An 18,923-nucleotide genomic window follows, 5' to 3' on the forward strand; every position below is an offset into this window, starting at 1 on the left:
ATACATTACCGTGGGAAGGTCGGATCACAGTCGTATATATTATGAATCACATTGATGGGTATATATGTTCACTACGGGTGACTCAATTAAATACTTTAAGAAGTGTATCACACTCATTGCTTCAAGTAGGAACTCGCGATCTCAATAGGGCGCTTGAATCACGACACACCTATTCGACGCATGGTGCAAGTATTCATTAATCAATAGTCTCACCTGACGAGAAGCAAGGCCGGCCGGCGTTCACACAGACAGGTAGATTGACAGGTGTGCTTCATACTTACATGTGTAGGTAAAGAAATTCAATTATGCAGGCATTTAATTATATTAAATAGATTTTTTATCAAGAATTGGTCTGCCATAGAACCGATAAGACCATTCTAAGTAGATACCGAGTTTATGTAGGTTTAGCAGGTATTTTTAACATTGTGAATCCGGGGAAAATGTGTTTGTTATTCAGACAGGTAAGGTGATATTGGGCATTCCTTTCCAGGAACACAATTTCATATTAAGGATTATGATTAGGAATAAAATTTAGTACAACTAGTGTGCGACACAGATTCCAAATTTGGCTAACTAGTCGTACTAGCTACTCATAAATTATTTGCCCGCAAACTAATTCACTAGCCCATTAAGTTTCTAACACGAAAAACATTTTTATCAGGCCATCATCTTGCATGATTTTAAAGTGTATTATAACTTAACAAGTTGGAGAGAGTGATATATTTACAAAATGACCCCATGAAAATTCACTTGCCAGTCGGGCCACTGACAGTAGAGATTTATTGGCCGCATGGAATTTTACTAGCCACGATATAACGGACAAGTGGTTATTTCTCACACCGAGTACAACCCATTGTTAGACAGACTTACAGTCCCTAAAATATGTATATTGAACAAAACAATTAGAGGTAATGAATATTGTCTAGAAGCGACTTCACTGAATGCCAGAGTGTCAGTTGACTTCACATCGTGAGGATCTGGGTTAGAACTGGTCCTCTCTTTTATCTGTATCTAGTTGTTCTGAAGCAGGCCACTTGATTTCATGACCACTGACAAACAATCAACGTTTTCATTTATTTGAATTATCAAAGTATCATCAAGCTGACACTCTGATAAACCAACAATAAAACTGTTCCATTGTGTAACTGGGATCATTATTCTGCGGCCGGGCTACACAGATATAGACCCAGTCTGTAGATTCTGACAAAACTCCGATTAGTTTTATTACGAAACGCACCCAGTTCCATACATACAAATCAGGCGTTTGATAGCATTATCTAATATTGCGAATAATTCGGTTTCGAGACAAATTTAATGAACCATTAATGCGTATTTCAAGCTTTTATTGCACATCGCCGACTGTTTGACGTTACACGGTGGGAGATCGGTATTCTGAATATGTCAGCAGTTGCAATTATCAGGTGCATAATTTATCTAACAAGAGTGGAATGACATTATCACTTTCCAGATTAGCAATTAAATCCATATTTTAGAATACATTTATAAACCCATAGTTAATGCTGACATTAACGCACGATATGTGTTTTGGAGGGGTGGCTGAATAGCATTTGTTGCATCAGAGGGTACAACGATGGTTTTTTTTTCGAAATCTGATACTTAGTATATGGTTCGGTTGGTCTGGACACAAGTGGAGCAGTTTTCTTGGACTCGTTGACCTGGACTTGGATGAGGCTTCTGGTAAGACAGGATTTCTTAGAAGCATGAAAACATTGTGAGTGTCGGTGATCATTAGACAAGAGTGTGTTTGGGTCTCGTGCAACCTGTTCCTGGAGACACGAGAGTGTTGTTATTTACTGAACTTCAATCAGGACACAGAACGACTTGGAGACGGTCTAGCTACATTCCTTGTCAGTTTGACCACCTCCGGCCATTTTCGAGTCTTAACTGTGTCGTGATGTAGTGACTGAGTTGTGGTGAGGATGTTGGCATTAACTCAGGCTCATTGTGTTTACAAACAACGTCGTAAGTTGTAAGACTGCTGAAACTCATACATTGCTATGAAATGGTCACAGATGTAAAATCGAGCGGAGATTTGTTTACATGTTGACTTGAGTTAGTGTTTACGTCACATAGGCGTTATTTCAGCCTAATAATGACGAGATTAAGTCTGAAATCACACACATTTTAACAACATATATACCCATTGCAATATTTTGTTGGTACAGATGTACTACGGCTGAAACAAATACGTATTCCCGATTGTCATGACTGTGCAGTCGACTCTGCTTTTAGCAGAGACTCGGTAATTTGCAGACGGAATAGCTGGAAAAACTGGCGTAAAACTAAACTCGCTCACTTTTTAGAAGCAATTTGTTTTGGATCTGGAAAGGGTTTTGTCGCCTCCATTCAATGCAATCGGTACAGAGGGTCACTTGTCTACAGACCTTGCCAGTTGACCAGTTGAGTCTTAAGACTGTGTTGTGGTGAGTGAGTGAGTGAGTGAGTTGTGGTGACCTCAGGGTTATCTGAACCCAAATCAGGACATTCAGCAACATGGGCGTTGTCTGCGTTCTCTGTTTGACTTGAGTCTTAACTGTGTTCTGTGGTGAGTGAGCGACTATGCGAATGGGTTGTTGACTGAATAGTTGAGTGAATGAGATGTGTGAGTGAGTTAGCGCGTGATTTGGTGTTTGTCGACGATTGACTATGTGATTTATTTGATAAGAGAGTGATAAGGCGAGTCAGTAAAGTCTCAATAAAGGTGTTTAGGAGTTTGGTGCACATATAGCTTTTTCTACCTGTAAATCATGATTAAACCTCAATCATTCTCTTCTAATGAAACGAATGACCCAATTTGAAACCATAAATGCACCACGACAAGATTTCAGAGAGCGTGAGTGAGTTTAGTTATACGCCGCACATAGCAATATTCCAGCTATATGGCTGCGGTCTGTAAATAATCGAGTCTGGATCCGACAATCCAGTGATCAACAGCATGGGCATCGATCAGCTTCATTGGAAGCCAATGACGTGTCAGCCAAGTCAGCGAGCCTGACCACCCGATCCCCAACATGTTGAAACATGTCATCTCATCCGAATTCCATAGATCTGTGCTCATGCTGCTGATCACTGGATTGTCTGGTCCAAGCTCGATTATTTACAGACCACCGCCATATAACTATAATATTGCTGAGTGCGGCGTTAAACTAAACTCACTCACGCTTTCCTTATTTCAGTATCCCTCATCACAGCTACAAAGCAGCTTGCCCAGTACCTCAAATACACCTTTGCCCTGACGTAAATCCCCTAACGTAATACGACCAAAATGAGGATTAACTTAACAATTTAAGAAGGCAAAATAATAAATTCCCACCAAAGTATATTTCACTATCCGTGCGGTGTTGTAGCCTAGTGGTTAAAGCGTTTGCTCGCCACGCCAAAGACCCGGGTTCGATTTCCGACCTCGATACAATGTGCGAATCCCATCTGTGGTTGCTCCACCGTGTTATTACGGGAACATCACTAAAAGCGGCGTAAAACTAAACACGCTCACTATTTCATCATCAACCAACGGAACACTCATCGGAGCACTTCCATCAACGAACCACCAGCTCAATGAAGTCGGCCCCGCCGACACAAAGTTCCAACAATCACAAAGTAGTGAAAGTCGGAATCCGAAAGCAACACGCGAATAAACCCAAACCACCTGCACAGTATCGCTAACTTCGCCAGCCCTAACTTAGATCTAACGCCCCGCTCCTTCAATCGGACCCTAAGAAAATGTTCTATTGTAAGCGAGAGCGGGCAGGGTTACGGAACCTGAGTTGGAATCTCTCAATCGCCGCCAGGTGTCGGCACTCTTGCTTTCACGCATGGCTGACGTACGGAGACCAAACACTTGCATCTGAAACCGTGAACGGACTCGCTTCCGATTAACGAAATAAAACTGTTCCAGTTTGTTGAGTGAATTAACTGGACCTTAAACTCCTAGTTCCAATGAAGTAATCTGTATTGCTGTGGATGGCATACGTTTCCAAGTGCATGGACTAAAACATCTTAGAGCGGAGACAATGGTTTAAGGTAAGTTAGGATTAATAGAGTTTGCCCTGAAATTAATGTTTGTTTTTCTTTCGTGACAATCCTTAGTTCGTGTGAGTTTGTAAACTGATTTAGCGTACAATTAGCTCTCATGTCAATTTGTTTCTAATCGTCTACAGAAAAAGTTTTGCATTTGCAACAAAGTCCCAATTTTGTCCTTTTTTGTACTTTTTAACTGAACTGTTACTACCGATACAGTATTTATATTATTTCCAAACAACAACCCTCGTTTCTCCCAGATCCATGCTGGTTACTGGGAAATAACGGCTCCCGCTCATAAAAAAACAGAGGGTGTAAAAACACCGCGCATGTAGTGATATATCACAGGGTACAACTCTTAAAGGAAGTTTTTGTTCTCGTTACATTACTTTTCCCGGCGTGTGTACAGATAGGTATAAACTGATTGTTGATAGACGAGGTTGCGGGGGGACACGTCCCTGCTGTCGGTAACGCCGAGAAAATTACCCAGTCGAGTGTTCATGTCTTGCTGTGTTTATTATGATGCTTGCTTTTTTTGTAACAGCTTACATTTTCTTGCACAAATAGAACTTGTCAAAGGTTGGGACAATATTTTGAACTCATTACTCACGAAAAGGGAAAACGTGTCAATGAAGAAAATTGAAAAAGGCTATTCATCAGTAACATGAATATAAATGTCAGTTCAAATAGATCACTTAAGAGTAAAGTTTAGTGTTCCTTTGAATTTTTAAGGTTTAGTTTAAATTTCAATACAATTCATCGGAATGTTTCAAATGAGATATAAGGCTTCACAATATGGAATCTATATACTTCTTTTTAATAGTTCACTTTGGAAATGATTATTAAACAGATTGGTTGTCAGAAAGAAAAACGATATTAATTTTCGTTTTCTTTGTACATTATCGATATTTTCTCAAACGAAGTACTGAACTCGTGATGTGAAATAGCTCAATGCGCTTATATTCGAGACATGGATTGAAAATTCATCCTAGTAATCAGAATTGTAATTCTGACATACCATACGGGACTGCTATGCACTAACACCTTGGCATGTACGGCTCCATCCTATACATGGATTCCATACTTTCCATGCCAGTTGCAAGAAGCTGCAAATAAATGAATCTGAGGCTTGTTTTTTACATTGTGTCCATATGGGAATCAAACCTGCGACTTCGAACGCTTTAACCACTAGGCCATTCACTGGCGGGAGGGTTTGGCTGGGCGTCTTGATATCTTCTCGTGATGTGGAGCGGAGGGGTAGCCCAGTGGTTAAAGAATTTGCTCGTCTCACCGATGACCTGAGTTCGATTCCCGTTTCCCTTGAAGTCTGTTTCTGGTTACCTCTGCCGTGATATTGCTGGGATATTGTTAAAAGGGGCGTAGAGCTAACTCACTCACTCACTTTTCGTGGTTTGGTTGCTTCGAATAACATACCATCGTGATAGAGCCGGTAGATGGCCTGCATATTTCTGAGTGCGGTGTAAATTAACAATAACCCTTGTTGATTACGAGTCAGTGAAACCCGACAACGTTGATCGTATCGTGTAAAGTTAATAGCAGGTCCCATGTTTATAAGCCGCAGTGGTTCAGTGGAATACTGCTGAGCAAATCGATGCTCATGCTGTTGATCACTGGATTGCCTGGTCCAGACTTGATTATTTGCAGACCGTTGTCACATAGCAGGAACATCCCTGAGTTTGTAAACAATGAAGAAAACAAAAGCTCTGCGGCGTAAAACACCAAACAAAACGACCTATAAATTCGTGCAAAACTGGACCATATTTCTCCAGCTGTTATCAATGACCCCTTTTCTATGGAACCACTCTAATAAATCTCGTTTCAGTTTTGCTTTTATATTTTTTGCTAAATAGCATGTTTCACGAAAGCAATATATGTCACTGTTTCATACACCTGTAGCTGACATTCCGCGTATATTGGGCGTGCTTGATGAATTGTTATGAAATGTCGTCGAGTTTTTTATACTTTGTGACACCAGAGTGAGATTGCACTCTATCTTGGATAACACCGTCAGGATATTAATGTCATCAGCTTTTATTCACAAGGAATCCGTCTTGTCAACATACCTTCACGATGTTTTAGTTGACAGGGTTAGGCTGTCCTGGTTTTCCTTCAAAGTGGCTGAATATTAATAGTAACGATATTAATAATAATGTTGTTGTTTTTTTTCAAATTTATAATCATTTTATGTTTCGTTGACCTTCAGAGCATGTTTAATAACAAACCTTATTAATCCGGTACGGCTGGCGTTACATCGTCGGGATTAGTGAGTGAGTTCAGTTTATGACGCATTTAGGAATATTCCAGCAATATCACGACGGGGGACTCCAGAAATGGGCTTCACACATTGTACCCATGTGGGGAACCGAACTTTGGTCTTCGGCGTGATGAGCGAACACTTGGATCAGTGGGCTACCTCGTCAGGATTACGAAGTGTCCGGATAACGAATCATGCGTGTAGTGTGATGCTGTTTATTAGTTACGTGTAGAGAATCCGGATTAGCAAGGTTTAACTGTACATGACGCTGCGGTTATAACAAACTAAAAGCGACAACTAATATTAGTTCGTCATCACAGTATAGTTTGTTGGACGCATTTCGGCTCTAATACCGGCAAGTAGTTCGTACAAAAACAGCTCGTTATATCAGCCGATTTATCAAGAGCATATTCCATTAATACGTAGCTCGTTATATGCATATTCTATTTATACGTAGTTCATTATAAACATATTCTATTTATACGTAGTTCGTTATAAACATATTCCATTTATACGTAGTTCGTTATAAGCATATTCCATTTATACGTAGTTCATTATAAGCATATTCTATTTATACGTAGTTCAATATAAGCATATTCCATTTATACGTAGTTCATTATAAGCATATTCTATTTATACGTAGTTCGTTATAAGCATATTCCATTTATACGTTGTTCGTTATAAGCATATTTCATTTACACGTAGTTCGTTATAAGCATATTCCATTTATACGTAGTTTAACGCATTATTATCTTTTAACTGGTCCGAACGTCCATGTTCGTTTTTGGAGCTTCTGTTTTAAGTAAGACCCTAGGCTGCTGAGTCTAATTTATAGTTATAGTTAATAGAATTCTACCATATGGTACATACTCTATGCCTCATGTCGGGACTGGGCATCTGTTGCAAACATCTTGCAGCGTTAACACCCCCGACCATATTTACCTGCCGTTATTTTCCTCCAATTTGAAAACATCCTGGCCTCCCCGGCTACTCCGCTTATTGGCATCATCGGTTTAACAGTTTTCAATTAGAGTGCGACACAGGTGAGCTTATCACGAATCTACGGCACACGTGCATGAAAACATGTGCGTGATTATGTACATAGAGCACGTGCGCACGTGATAGTGTCGGTTTGTTATTGGCTAATCTGGAGGCATGTGATTTTTTTTCCTCTCGCAATTAATTTAATCAGTTAACGACCCAATGAAAACGCGATCCACAAGAATGATTTATCAGTACCACGAACAACCCTTTGGGATGGAGGTGTTGGCGCAGAAAGGTGACGTAAAACGTTGACGTTGTTCTACTGCCACTGACAATACATGTCTGATTATTCTGGGTATACTAAAAGACGACATGAACGATCAACAGCCAATTACACTTAGCGGATAGTCCAATGGTTAAAGCACTCAACCATAGTGCCAAAGGCGCGGGTTCTAGTCCCGATAGTGGAACAGTATGTGAAGCAGCGGAGTCACGCCATCCTATTGCATGAATGCTGAGCAAACATTTCAATGATTCTGTCTCAAGTCAGTGTTAACGTATTGGACTTGATAGATGAATCCCATCGTGTCGCAACTATGTAGATTGATGCTTATGATGTTAATCACTGGATTCCATACTCGAGTTCTCTCTGTCATGTGGCTGGAATATTGCTTATATTTGTTTTTGTTGTTGTCGTTGTTGTTTATTTATTAATTAACAAAAATAAATCATACCCGTTCACGTTTGTTGCATAAAACAGGAAAGGTCTACGTTATTTTGAGCGTATACTCCTGCGAAACTGATAGCTATTTTCATGACAAAAAAACCTCCCCCAGGCGGCAACAGACACCCATTTGCTCGTATTTCTGCAACATGCCCACAATACTGCTGATTCGACGCAATAATTCATCTCAACAAACGAGTTCTGTGTTCTTGATAACATATTTAACGGTAAACAGATTTTGAAACGGTCCCCATCGACCCTCACCCTTGATCCGCACAAGGGAAACATGCACGTAACATTAAGTAAACTCCTTACAGCACGTTCATCAAGCGGAATCTACTATTGTGTTTTGGAGTCGTTGAGGAGGCCACGTTTCTACACAGGGTCACAAACAGACATTGAGCAGATTTTTGGCAGAGGGCGTTCATTTGTTAACGGGCGCAACACGAACTTTCTTCAAGGTGCACTTGGCAACACGCATTGACCGTTTCACTGTAAGTTATCTTCACAGATTTTCAGTTCTTCATTCATGCAAGTTTCACAGCTATTTTGGCTTGAGCCTATTGGGCTCTGTTTCGTCGGATAATCACAACCAGTCTCATGGAAAATAAGGGACAGGGTTTGGGGCGATTGACATACGAATCTGAACCATATGAAGAATCAAACCCGGAGGTTTGTGTAAAATGTCTACCAGTAACGTAAATATGTGAAGATCCGGTTACACTTTGTCTCCGGTAACCGTTCCCTGTCCAACATGAGTGAGTGAGTCAAGTTTTACACCACTTTTACCAATATTCCAGCGATATCACTGCGAGGGTTACCACAAATGGGCTTCACACCTGTGCCCATGTGGGCAATCAAACCCGGGTCTTGGCGTGATGAGCGAACGCTCTGTCCAAAGCTGTGACAAATTTGATCTGAGTTGATGACGAAGGGAAATATCTGGAATTGATTCGATTGTGAACAGAGCGCTGCCCTGTGCCTGAAGTAATCAATGCGGGGCTAGATCATATAAAAGAGAAAGAAAAACGGGGGGAAACGGGAGGATAAACACAAAGAATGTAAGGGAACGTTTAGTTCACCAAAACAGTTTTTAATAACATATGAAGCTTATGCAATATTCCTGTCGCACCCTAATAAACTAACGTTCAAAAGAAACTACACATCTGTACTACAACGTTAATATTTGTAACGTATGGTCTCTTTGATGTTCATTCTAGAAGTTGCGTAGATGAAAAATGAGGCCTAATATTGCAATTGAAGTTTTTTCTGTTCTGTTTAGGCAACTTTTCGACATAGATTCTTATGCTTGACAACGACACTGAAACATTAAAAGTCTTCATTCTTCATTTTCTTACAAGTCACAACCATGATGTACATGTTGCTAAAACGTCACATATGTCGTACCCGACTACGACGTTGCCACCCCATACAATACTCTAGCAGCAAAATAGTTAAAACTATTTACACAGCAAGGGCTGAACATAGAAACCCTAGTAATAATCGAGACGAAAAAAGTTGTAGAGACGATTTAAATGTGTCCAGAGATTCAGCATTCTTGATGTGAGTGGGCAAGCTGTTCCAGAGACTGGTGGTTGCATGTTGGAATGATCTTTTGCCATAGGATGAGAGTCGATCTTTAGGAATGACAAGCAGTTGATGATTCTGGGATCGTAATGGTCCGGTTGGAACGTACTGACACAGAAGACCGGAGAGGTATTCAGGCGTTTGTCCATAAAGAGCTTTTAAAGTGATGCCTAGAATTTTTAAGTCAATCCGGAATTTGACAGGTAACCAGTGTAGAGACATCAGTGAACGTGTGATATGATCTTTCTTGGACTTGAGGCAGACGATGCGAGCAGCTGAGTTCTGTAGTTTTTGAAGTTTCTGAAGTTGAGACGAACTGATGCCAAAGTGCAGACTGTTGCAATAGTCGAACCGAGAGAGTATAATGAATCGAACCAAAGAATGAGGCCATTCTGTTGTGACGAGACTTCTAATGGAGCTGATGGTTCGCAGATAGTAGAGACAGTTCTTATAAAGATGGTTGACTTGCGATTCCAAAGACAAACTAGCATCAAGATCTGCTCCAAGATCCTAAGTGACAGGGGAATGTTTAATGTGAGATGTGGAAAACTTCACATTGCAGATGATGGTATTGTATTCTGCAGCAGCTGTTTGGGATTTCCAAGGACGAGAAACTCTGTTTGTCATCATTCAGTGAAAGTTTCCTTGTGCTCACCCAGGTCTTTATGACATGACTTGAAATATCTGCATGACCTCAAAGCATCTAGTTCGCACTTTCGCACTTTCTTACTTTCTTAAGTTTCGAGAACGTCTGGAAAAGGATCATATCGACACGTGAACGTCAAAATACGAATGCGTGCCCTCTGACAAGAGTGTGTAAATGTTTTCAAGAATTGAAGACATACTTCAAAAGTCAAACTCCGAGCCCCGACACTTGAGGCAAACTTGTCGACCCCGTCATTGATGAGACGCCAGACCGGGTTATACACCTACATAGGTGTTATGTTAATCAGAGGCAACCAGTTCATCCACGAGACCTCATGCAGTCGAACTGGGTCGTGGTGGTCGGGCTTGTTGTTTAAAGAAACGAAAGTCATGGTTAGGACATATGGCGTCACAAACACATCCAGGGGCCATATCATTCCAGAGAATGATAAATCATCATCATCATCATCATCATCATCATCATCATCATCATCATCATCATTTTCATCACTGATCACTGCCAACAGCAGCATCAGAACCACCATCAAACATCATTATTGTATATATTCACCACTCGTCGTCATCATCATCATCATCATCATCATCACATCATCATCTCCACCACCACCATCATCATCATCATCACCATCACCATCATCATCATCATCACCATCATCAACAACAGAACCACAATCAAACATCATTACTGCATATATTCACCACTCGTCATCACCATCATCATCAGCAGCAGCGTCATCCTCATCATTACTATCATCATCAACTGCAACATCACCGTCAGCTGTCAACGATAATCATCCGTAGTAGCATAACCAGCAACAGACTTTATACTACCTTCACCATCATGATCATCACATGTTCATCATCACCAATCACCTTCGTTGTTGTCATCATAGTTGTAACAGCCAAATGCGTGCTCAAACTAATACTAGTTTGTAATACGACATTTTTGTTTCTAAATTAATTTCAAGAATATTATGTCTTTCTAGGGTAGTAGTGGAATTAATGAATATACCTATTATATGTGTGATTGACCATCTCCTTTATCACAATCACGGAGTCAGTTTGTTTTTCAGATTCTAACTCATCCATGTTTATATAAGCTTCCAGTCACGAACCCGAAAACAAAACGGACTCGGTTTGTGCGACCGTTTGATGATCCTTCGTGTCGACTGCTTATAGCGTAGAGTTGCGCGTACCAAAGGTAAAACCAGTTAAAACGACGTGAAATCATGCATTTCCACGCGAAATCCGAGAATGCGTTCCGTCGTGTGATGTTCATCAAAGTTAAATTAGCATAGACTTGATCTACAAGTTGATTATACAGCTTTAGGACCTTTTGGTGATCTCTATCAACATGATTATACCGGTTTGGGGCCTGGGGGTAATTTCTATCAACATTTGTTGACTTTAACATGCCTGGGTAGTTTCGTCAACAAGATGTAGGGTTTGGCCACGAACCTGATATTTGAATCGCGGAAGATTAATGGACATGAAGCATTTCTCAGTATCACAAATAAGCACCTTTGTTGTGAGATCAGGTTTATAATGGAGGGGGGAGAAAGAAAATAGCAAAAAAGATGCTACAGCATTCTAAAACATGTTTTTGTTGTTATAAGATTATATCGTGTTTATGTTTACCACGCAATCAGGAGACATGGAGGGTTTTGGAAATTTTCCATCGTACGAGGCCTAGGGACGATATGCTTTTTCACAAGAAAATAGACCTGTATGCGAGAAAAAGTATGTAAGTAATTGCACATGCAAGACGTCCCCAGGTGCCAAAATATTTCATTATTGCGACGGAGCATGCTAACTGAATGCGCCCCGGGCGTTATTGCGAGTATCAAATATAGTTTGATATCGCCCGGGGTGACATCCATTTTGGTATTTCGTATAATTATCATAACTGCTGTGCCAATATCGGGAACAATATCCGAACTTCAACTATTAAAATCAACTACCTGTGTTTTCAGACATTGTTTTGACGCAAAGGACATGGGGAATTTTGCGCATGCGTGTTAAGACACTCAGTAACCCCGGACATTTGCCTCCGTTTCGCTCTCGTATCTGTCAAAATAACTATCAATAATTTGTTGTGTCGCAATCTTACTATATATACAACAAGCGTTTATATCCTTAGGCTGTAACTGCCGCGGATACTGCAAACGACTCAGTGGTAGAGTTCGACCTTGCATTGTTGTAGAGCCGGCGTGTGCGAAGTTTTGATGTTAAGTAACGCTGTCTGTCGATGTCTGTGACAGTTTCACGACCAGGTGTAAGCATGTTGTGGAGCGTGGTTGTTAATCACGTGTAATACCGTTGTTAAATCACACTATGGAGTGAGATATTTGATAAGTTTTGAATGTCCCCATCCCAGTGGTGTAGGTGTAAATGTCACGCCGTGACAGTCTGTGACGTCACTTTGACGGCGTTACGTTCACCCGTCATCTCTATTGAAGATGACCAATATATTCTGTCTCACTGGACACTTCCCTGTAGAGACAGTTCATTTTGTATCTTTCTTACTCTCCACGCCTCTTCAAGTTTGTGGTTGGTTGTTCAGTGCCGCATTCAGCAATATTCCAGCTACATGGCGGAGATATGTAAAAAATAGAGTCTGAACCATACAATCCAGTGATCAACAGCGTCGGTCTACGCAACTGGGAATGTGTCAACCAAGTCTTTTGAGACTGATCACCAAATTTGGTTAGTCGCCTCTAACTACAAACATCCCCCTTGTAAATTTGGAAATCGTCTCCTATATACATCAGTGCATTTGAAAGTCGTCCTGGTCACTACCTCAAGAAACCGCTACAGGATTGGGATAAAGAAATAACATAGAAGATACACAATAATGTATCTAAAAACACTTCTTTTCTCGCCAGATCCAACCCCATCCTACACAAGAAATATCTGCGAAAACCAACCCCCCAAAACGCGATTGTATTTGCATGTATGACATTGTGATATTTCATAACAACCAGCCACGCCCTGTTTCCTCCTCTCAGAATCCCCCACCCCACCCCTAGGAGGAACAATTCGAGATACAGACGTCTTTTCCTCCCCCCCCCCCCCCCCCCCCCCCCCCCCCCAACACGCATGGAACTGGCGTCCCTGTCACTGGATGTCTGGGGGAGGAATTAATACGTAACGTGTATGGAATTTGTTGCAAGTTTATCTGCAGTTACTGGTTTAGCCTTGCGCTTCCGGGCCCTAGGGAACGCTGGGTATGTTATTGCAGTTGGAGATGTATGATACCATGGTAACGGAGCATATTTCTTAACACAAAAGCAGATGAATTACTGGACCCGCTACAGTCAAAACAACGCTAAAACAACACGTAAACGTCATTCTTGTAATCACAGAACCACACATCAGTTTGTCGTCTAATTATGCGGTAACGTTCCGAGTATGTGTTTTACCGCTGAAGCACAAAAAACAATGATACACGTATCACCATGGACAATGTGGCGTCGAAAACAATGAGCTCGCAAAGTCGACGACGTGGAAATTATGGCGTCATGGTAAGATTCCGTCGACAAAGACATTATGGCAACTTGGAATTTTGGGCGTGTGGTTGTCGCTTGTTACACGGCATATTGTCAAATATCGTTTGATCCTGTATCTTTTTTGTGTTTTAACGCCGAACTCAGCAAAATTCCAGTTGTTTTTTCTCCATATAATTTCGCATCATGTAAAGAATTGAAACTACGCCAGATATTCCCGTGATTGATATTGCGTTTAACAATCGATCCACTCGATCGGCCCTGACGACCAAATTAGCTATTCTCGAAACGTTCTTAGTCCTACGGACGTCTAAAGCCCATCTAAACACACTGGCTATGATCAAAGTAAAAAATTCTAAGGGCAACGAACTTTTCGAGAATGAGGGTCCAGCCGAGGTTGTTACAAACATATTCTGACATGCGCACTCCACAGGTTACTAAGGAACGCATGCAAAAATGCGTTTCAGTGATATACTGGACGTCATAAATACGTAAATATGTACTTTACATGTACTTGTACTTGTGATAAGCAACAACGCAAAGGATTTAAACTAGTATATATATTCTTTTTGCAGCTATATTTTACAAAACATTGACATTTTTCAAGACCGATAACTAAGCAATATTACATTAAACTCCAAACGGCTAAATTATGGTATTATTATTTTTCTTAAAACGTGTTTTTGGTGTCGTTGGTATGCCCCGTAAAATACATGTTATTTCACTCTGCTGTCGGACATGACAATGACGTCATAACAAAACAGCCAGTGAGAATCACTTGTTTCGTTGGTCACGTGATCGATGCACACGTGGCCGACAGAGATGTCATTCAAATGGCAAAGCAGATGAAAAGGCGCCAACCTACTCGCATGCCTTTATTTTCGCGATCACTCTCAGTTGCGAAAATCAACCCAAATGTCAAACACGTAACGTACCACGTATTATAAGACAGAGAATAGAGACGGTATTAAAAGAATGCGCTTTGTCAGAGAAATTAGGAAGGATACTTACGAGCTTAACAACTCGCGTGGATGTAACAAGTGGGTGGGCTACTGTATAACACAGGAACCAAACATGCAACATATTGTCTTCAAACAAGCAGGCAGTGGAAACAGACGAAATGTATCATATACCTTGTGGACTTGTGTTTAAGGAACGCTTAAGAGCTATGTTTATCAAATGTTAATTCCTGAAACTTTTGTTTGGTATCGAAACCGGTCGTTTGCAAGTTCGTCCCTAGAGCTTTTTACACATTACATTTTTTTTTGCGGCTGGGAATTGTTTGCGGGCTTGAATGTGGAGTTCGTCCTTTGCGTGTAGTTGTGTTTTTGATCATACAAGCTTTTGTACACCGTGCGGGTGTTTGTTCAAGGTCTAGAAAAGCAGCTTGTTTTTACCCTCCATGTTAAGAAGTTTGTTGTGAGTAGCTCACATTTTTCGCATGTCCCAGAATGCAGTTCGCGACAATAGAAATGGCCGACTTAAGTCACATCTGCAGTGAAGCGGGGAGTCTTCTCATTAAAGTTTTATTGCTCACGGCTCAGATAACTCGAATTACTGACATACGTGGTCTTTGTGAATGGGGAAAATGCCATCGTTCTAACAAATAAGCTTTATTATTATTGAGTATTCTTCTTGAATACATACAACATCAGGATAGATTTCGCCATTTTCTATCCGAACCTCCGACCACCATATGTCAGGCGATGACTGCACAATGCAAGTAGCCACGTACAACACGAATTGCACCTGCATCGAGGCACGGCGTGTGTTGCACAATGTTGCAGATGTGTGTGCACCAAGTGATATTTACTATTTATACCCCAGCAAACACTGTCACTATGCTAGTGGATACATCTGTTGACGTATTGTCAACCAGGTTTCCGCAAGACGTAGGTTAGCCTGTTACGGGGGTATGTTTAGTGCTTTTTAATGTTTTTATTGCATAGTTGGGAAGTGTAGGTTTAGGATGATACTTTGGGATTTTGCGTGGTATTTGTATAGTGCACGTGCAGGATGTGTTTAAGGAAAATGTGCACTGGTGGAGGATGATCGTAGTGATGGATTAGATATGATTCTGATGGGTTGTATCAAAAGTTATTGTACACAATGTCAGTGGGTGCCATGTGATCCCTCGTATGTAGCTCACTGAAGACGTACATTAAGTTATTGTACACAATGTCAGTGGGTGCCATGTGATCCCTCGTATGTAGCTCACTGGGGACGTACATTAAGTTATTGTACACAATGTCAGTGGGTGCCATGTGATCCCTCGTATGTAGCTCACTGGGGACGTACATTAAGTTCACAGCGGACAATCAGAACCTCAGGTCCTAGCAGCTTTCAAAAGACGTGCATTTTGTATCAGTTTTATTTAATTCTAATTTTTGGCTAGGAGTGATGGTGGAAGAAGTTACAAATATATGGTGGGGTGTGACTATCTGACTATCATTTACACCAACATTGGGCTGGCTGTTCTGCCATTCTTCCAAGCCTCCATATCACCATACTTTCAGTTCGCCCTCATGTGACTCAAATATTCATCAACCGTCAGATTCCGTGCTACACTGTGATTTGGTCATCACCTGATCCTCTTTATCAATCCCTTCATCAACATGCTTTTCTCTTTCAGTTGTCCCTGCATCCCTCTGTCCGCCCTTTTGATTCTCTGCACCTTTCTATCATCCTGCTTCTATCCATTCCACTGCCGCACTGACTCTAAAATCCATCCATTACTTTACCCTCTCTGTCGATCCATCCATTGCTTTACCCTCTCTGTCAATCCATCCATCGATTTACCTTCTCTGTCAATCCATCCATTACTTTACCCTCTCTGTCGATCCATCCATTGCTTTACCCTCCCTGTCAATCCATACATTGCTTTACCCTCTCTGTCAATCCATCCATTACGTTACTTTATCACTCCATTCCTCGCTTTACGCTCTCTATAAATTTTTCGATATATTTACTCTCTATCAATCCATCCATCGATTTACCTTCTCTATCAATCCACCCATTGCTTTACCCTCTCTGTCGATCCATCCATCGATTTACCTTCTCTATCAATCCATCCATTGCTTTACCCTCTGTCAATCCACCCATTGCTTTACCCTCTCTGTCAATCCATCCATCGATTTACCTTCTCTGTCAATCCATCCATTACTTTACTTTATCACTCCATTCCTCGCTTTACGCTCTCTATAAATTTTTCGATATATTTACTCTCTATCAATCCACCCATTGCTTTACCCTCTCTGTCGATCCATCCATCGATTTACCTTCTCTATCAATCCACCCATTGCTTTACCCTCTCTGTCGATCCATCCATCGATTTACCTTCTCTATCAATCCATCCATTACTTTACCCTCTCTGTCAATCCACCCATTGCTTTACCCTCTCTGTCAATCCATCCATCGATTTACCTTCTCTGTCAATCCATCCATTGCTTTACCCTCTCTGTCAGTTCATCCATAGCTTTACCCTCCCTGCCAATCCATCCATTGCTTTACCCTTTCTGTCAATCCATCCATTACTTTACTTTATCACTCCATTCCTCGCTTTACGCTCTCTATAAATTTTTCGATATATTTACTCTCTATCAATCCATCAATCGCTTTACCCTCTCTGCCAATCCATCCATCGCTTTACCCCCTCCAGTGATCATCCAGCGTTAGTTTGTGGAAGGTGCCGGCCACCCATTGATTCTTCCGCCCAATTATCATCTATCTCTACATCCCCGCAGCATCAGATCCCTCAGGAAGGTTACAACAATATTGTAACATGGACCGCACATGCCGCCATGTTTTCCTCTGCATGTCCGCGTAATCGGCCGTCGTTCCTCACCATCACCTTGACGCCTGATAAGTGGATGATGAAACGAGCCATCAACAGCACCCTTACCCCCTCGCCCTACCCACACCACCACAGGTAGCCGGGGCGTGAACTTGCCGTATACCTGTCGACAGGTGCCTACCTGGATCTCTCAGGTGAGTGGAGCACGGTCCGATGATGTATATGTTCGCTACAGTGTTGTGACCGGTCAGATGTTACTGTCGTCCACTGTCCGCCGTAATGTCCACAAATGGCCTGTAATGTATACAAAAGGGAAAGCTGTCATGGCATCTGGTAACCTTTTACGAATCGGAAACACATTTCTCACCTCATATGCCGTGGAAATGGCCATCCGGAATGTCACCTTCTTCGAAATAGGAACTTAAGTGTGATGAGATCCTATTGAATATATTAAACATGTTTCTTGAAAATGTAATCATGTCGTTGATGCTGACGGGTTTATTATTAGCTCAAGAATGGGGACGCACCCTATGGGTCAGTACTTAATGGACATGTGAACGGACACGGTCACTTATCATTTATGTGTGAAAGGGATATTCAACTGTGACTGATCTATCCGCCAAGACCTCTTATCTGAGGTGACCCTACTTTTGTTAAGTGACACTGAGGAGTATTTATTTCGTGGGTAGACTTTCCTCATCACCCACCGAGCACGTCACTGATTCACGTCCTTCCGCTGGAGATTTATACCTCTTGCCGGAAATAATAATTGCTTCAAAGTATTTATTGTCCCGTTATGCGTATTGTGCTCGCTCAGTTCTATAGCATGGCCCTCTGAGTTGTACTGATAGGACTGTATTCTCCGCAGGGAGTTGAGAATGAAAATCGAGTCGCTATCCGGGACAATCATTATTCAGCCCTGTGTACATTCCAGTATTGAACTTCCCCTGTGGTTGTTGCTGTTGCCGTTGCTGCAGCTGTTGTTGTTGTTAAGATGATTATGTCAAGGGTTGGTTGTGGTTCGTTTTCCTTTACAACATTTATAGAATATGTGTTTACCTGCAATGCAGAACGCAGGCTGTTAGAAAACATATCTTTAAATAAATTCAGATATTTATGCAAAGTCTTGCTGGGTGTTGGGAACATTAACTAAGACTTGGTTTAACCTCGCAAGGAAAACCATAAAGGGTGTCATAGTTATTTAACTAGATAACATCAAGTATTCAGTAATCAACTATCTGTCCTGATGGGTGTTAGTACGTACCTGATAACAGTCATTCTACAAGACATAATTTACATAGATATATCCGCAAAGGTTAAATAATACATACCATCCACAACAAGTAAAAG

General features: G+C 41.2%; 2 protein-coding genes across 4 annotated transcripts in view; both read left to right on the forward strand.

The window, feature by feature from the left end:
* Positions 1 to 18,923, forward strand: part of LOC137261066 (lactadherin-like) — a 257,593-nt gene that overhangs the window by 153,959 nt on the left and 84,711 nt on the right. The window contains exon 1 of one of the 3 annotated variants that reach the window (XM_067798732.1): positions 3,824 to 4,041. The exons of 1 other annotated variant lie outside the window; for it this stretch is intronic. The gene's annotated coding sequence lies outside the window, so the exon portion shown is untranslated. Of the gene's footprint in view, positions 1 to 3,823; positions 4,042 to 18,923 lie in introns of those variants that run through there. One more of the 3 variants, XM_067798728.1, reaches the window with a different exon arrangement.
* On the forward strand, positions 10,644 to 11,075 carry LOC137260816 (uncharacterized). The gene has a single exon (XM_067798378.1). The coding sequence runs from the start codon at positions 10,644 to 10,646 to the stop codon at positions 11,073 to 11,075; it is 432 nt and encodes a 143-aa protein (XP_067654479.1).

Source organism: Haliotis asinina, chromosome 14 (genome assembly GCF_037392515.1).
Source record: "Haliotis asinina isolate JCU_RB_2024 chromosome 14, JCU_Hal_asi_v2, whole genome shotgun sequence".
Lineage (NCBI taxonomy): Eukaryota > Metazoa > Mollusca > Gastropoda > Lepetellida > Haliotidae > Haliotis > Haliotis asinina.

What these genes read in the sequence shown, in the direction of transcription:
- LOC137260816 (XM_067798378.1), top strand. Translation starts at nt 10,644, where the DNA reads ATGGTTAGGACATATGGCGTCACAAACACATCCAGGGGCCATATCATT.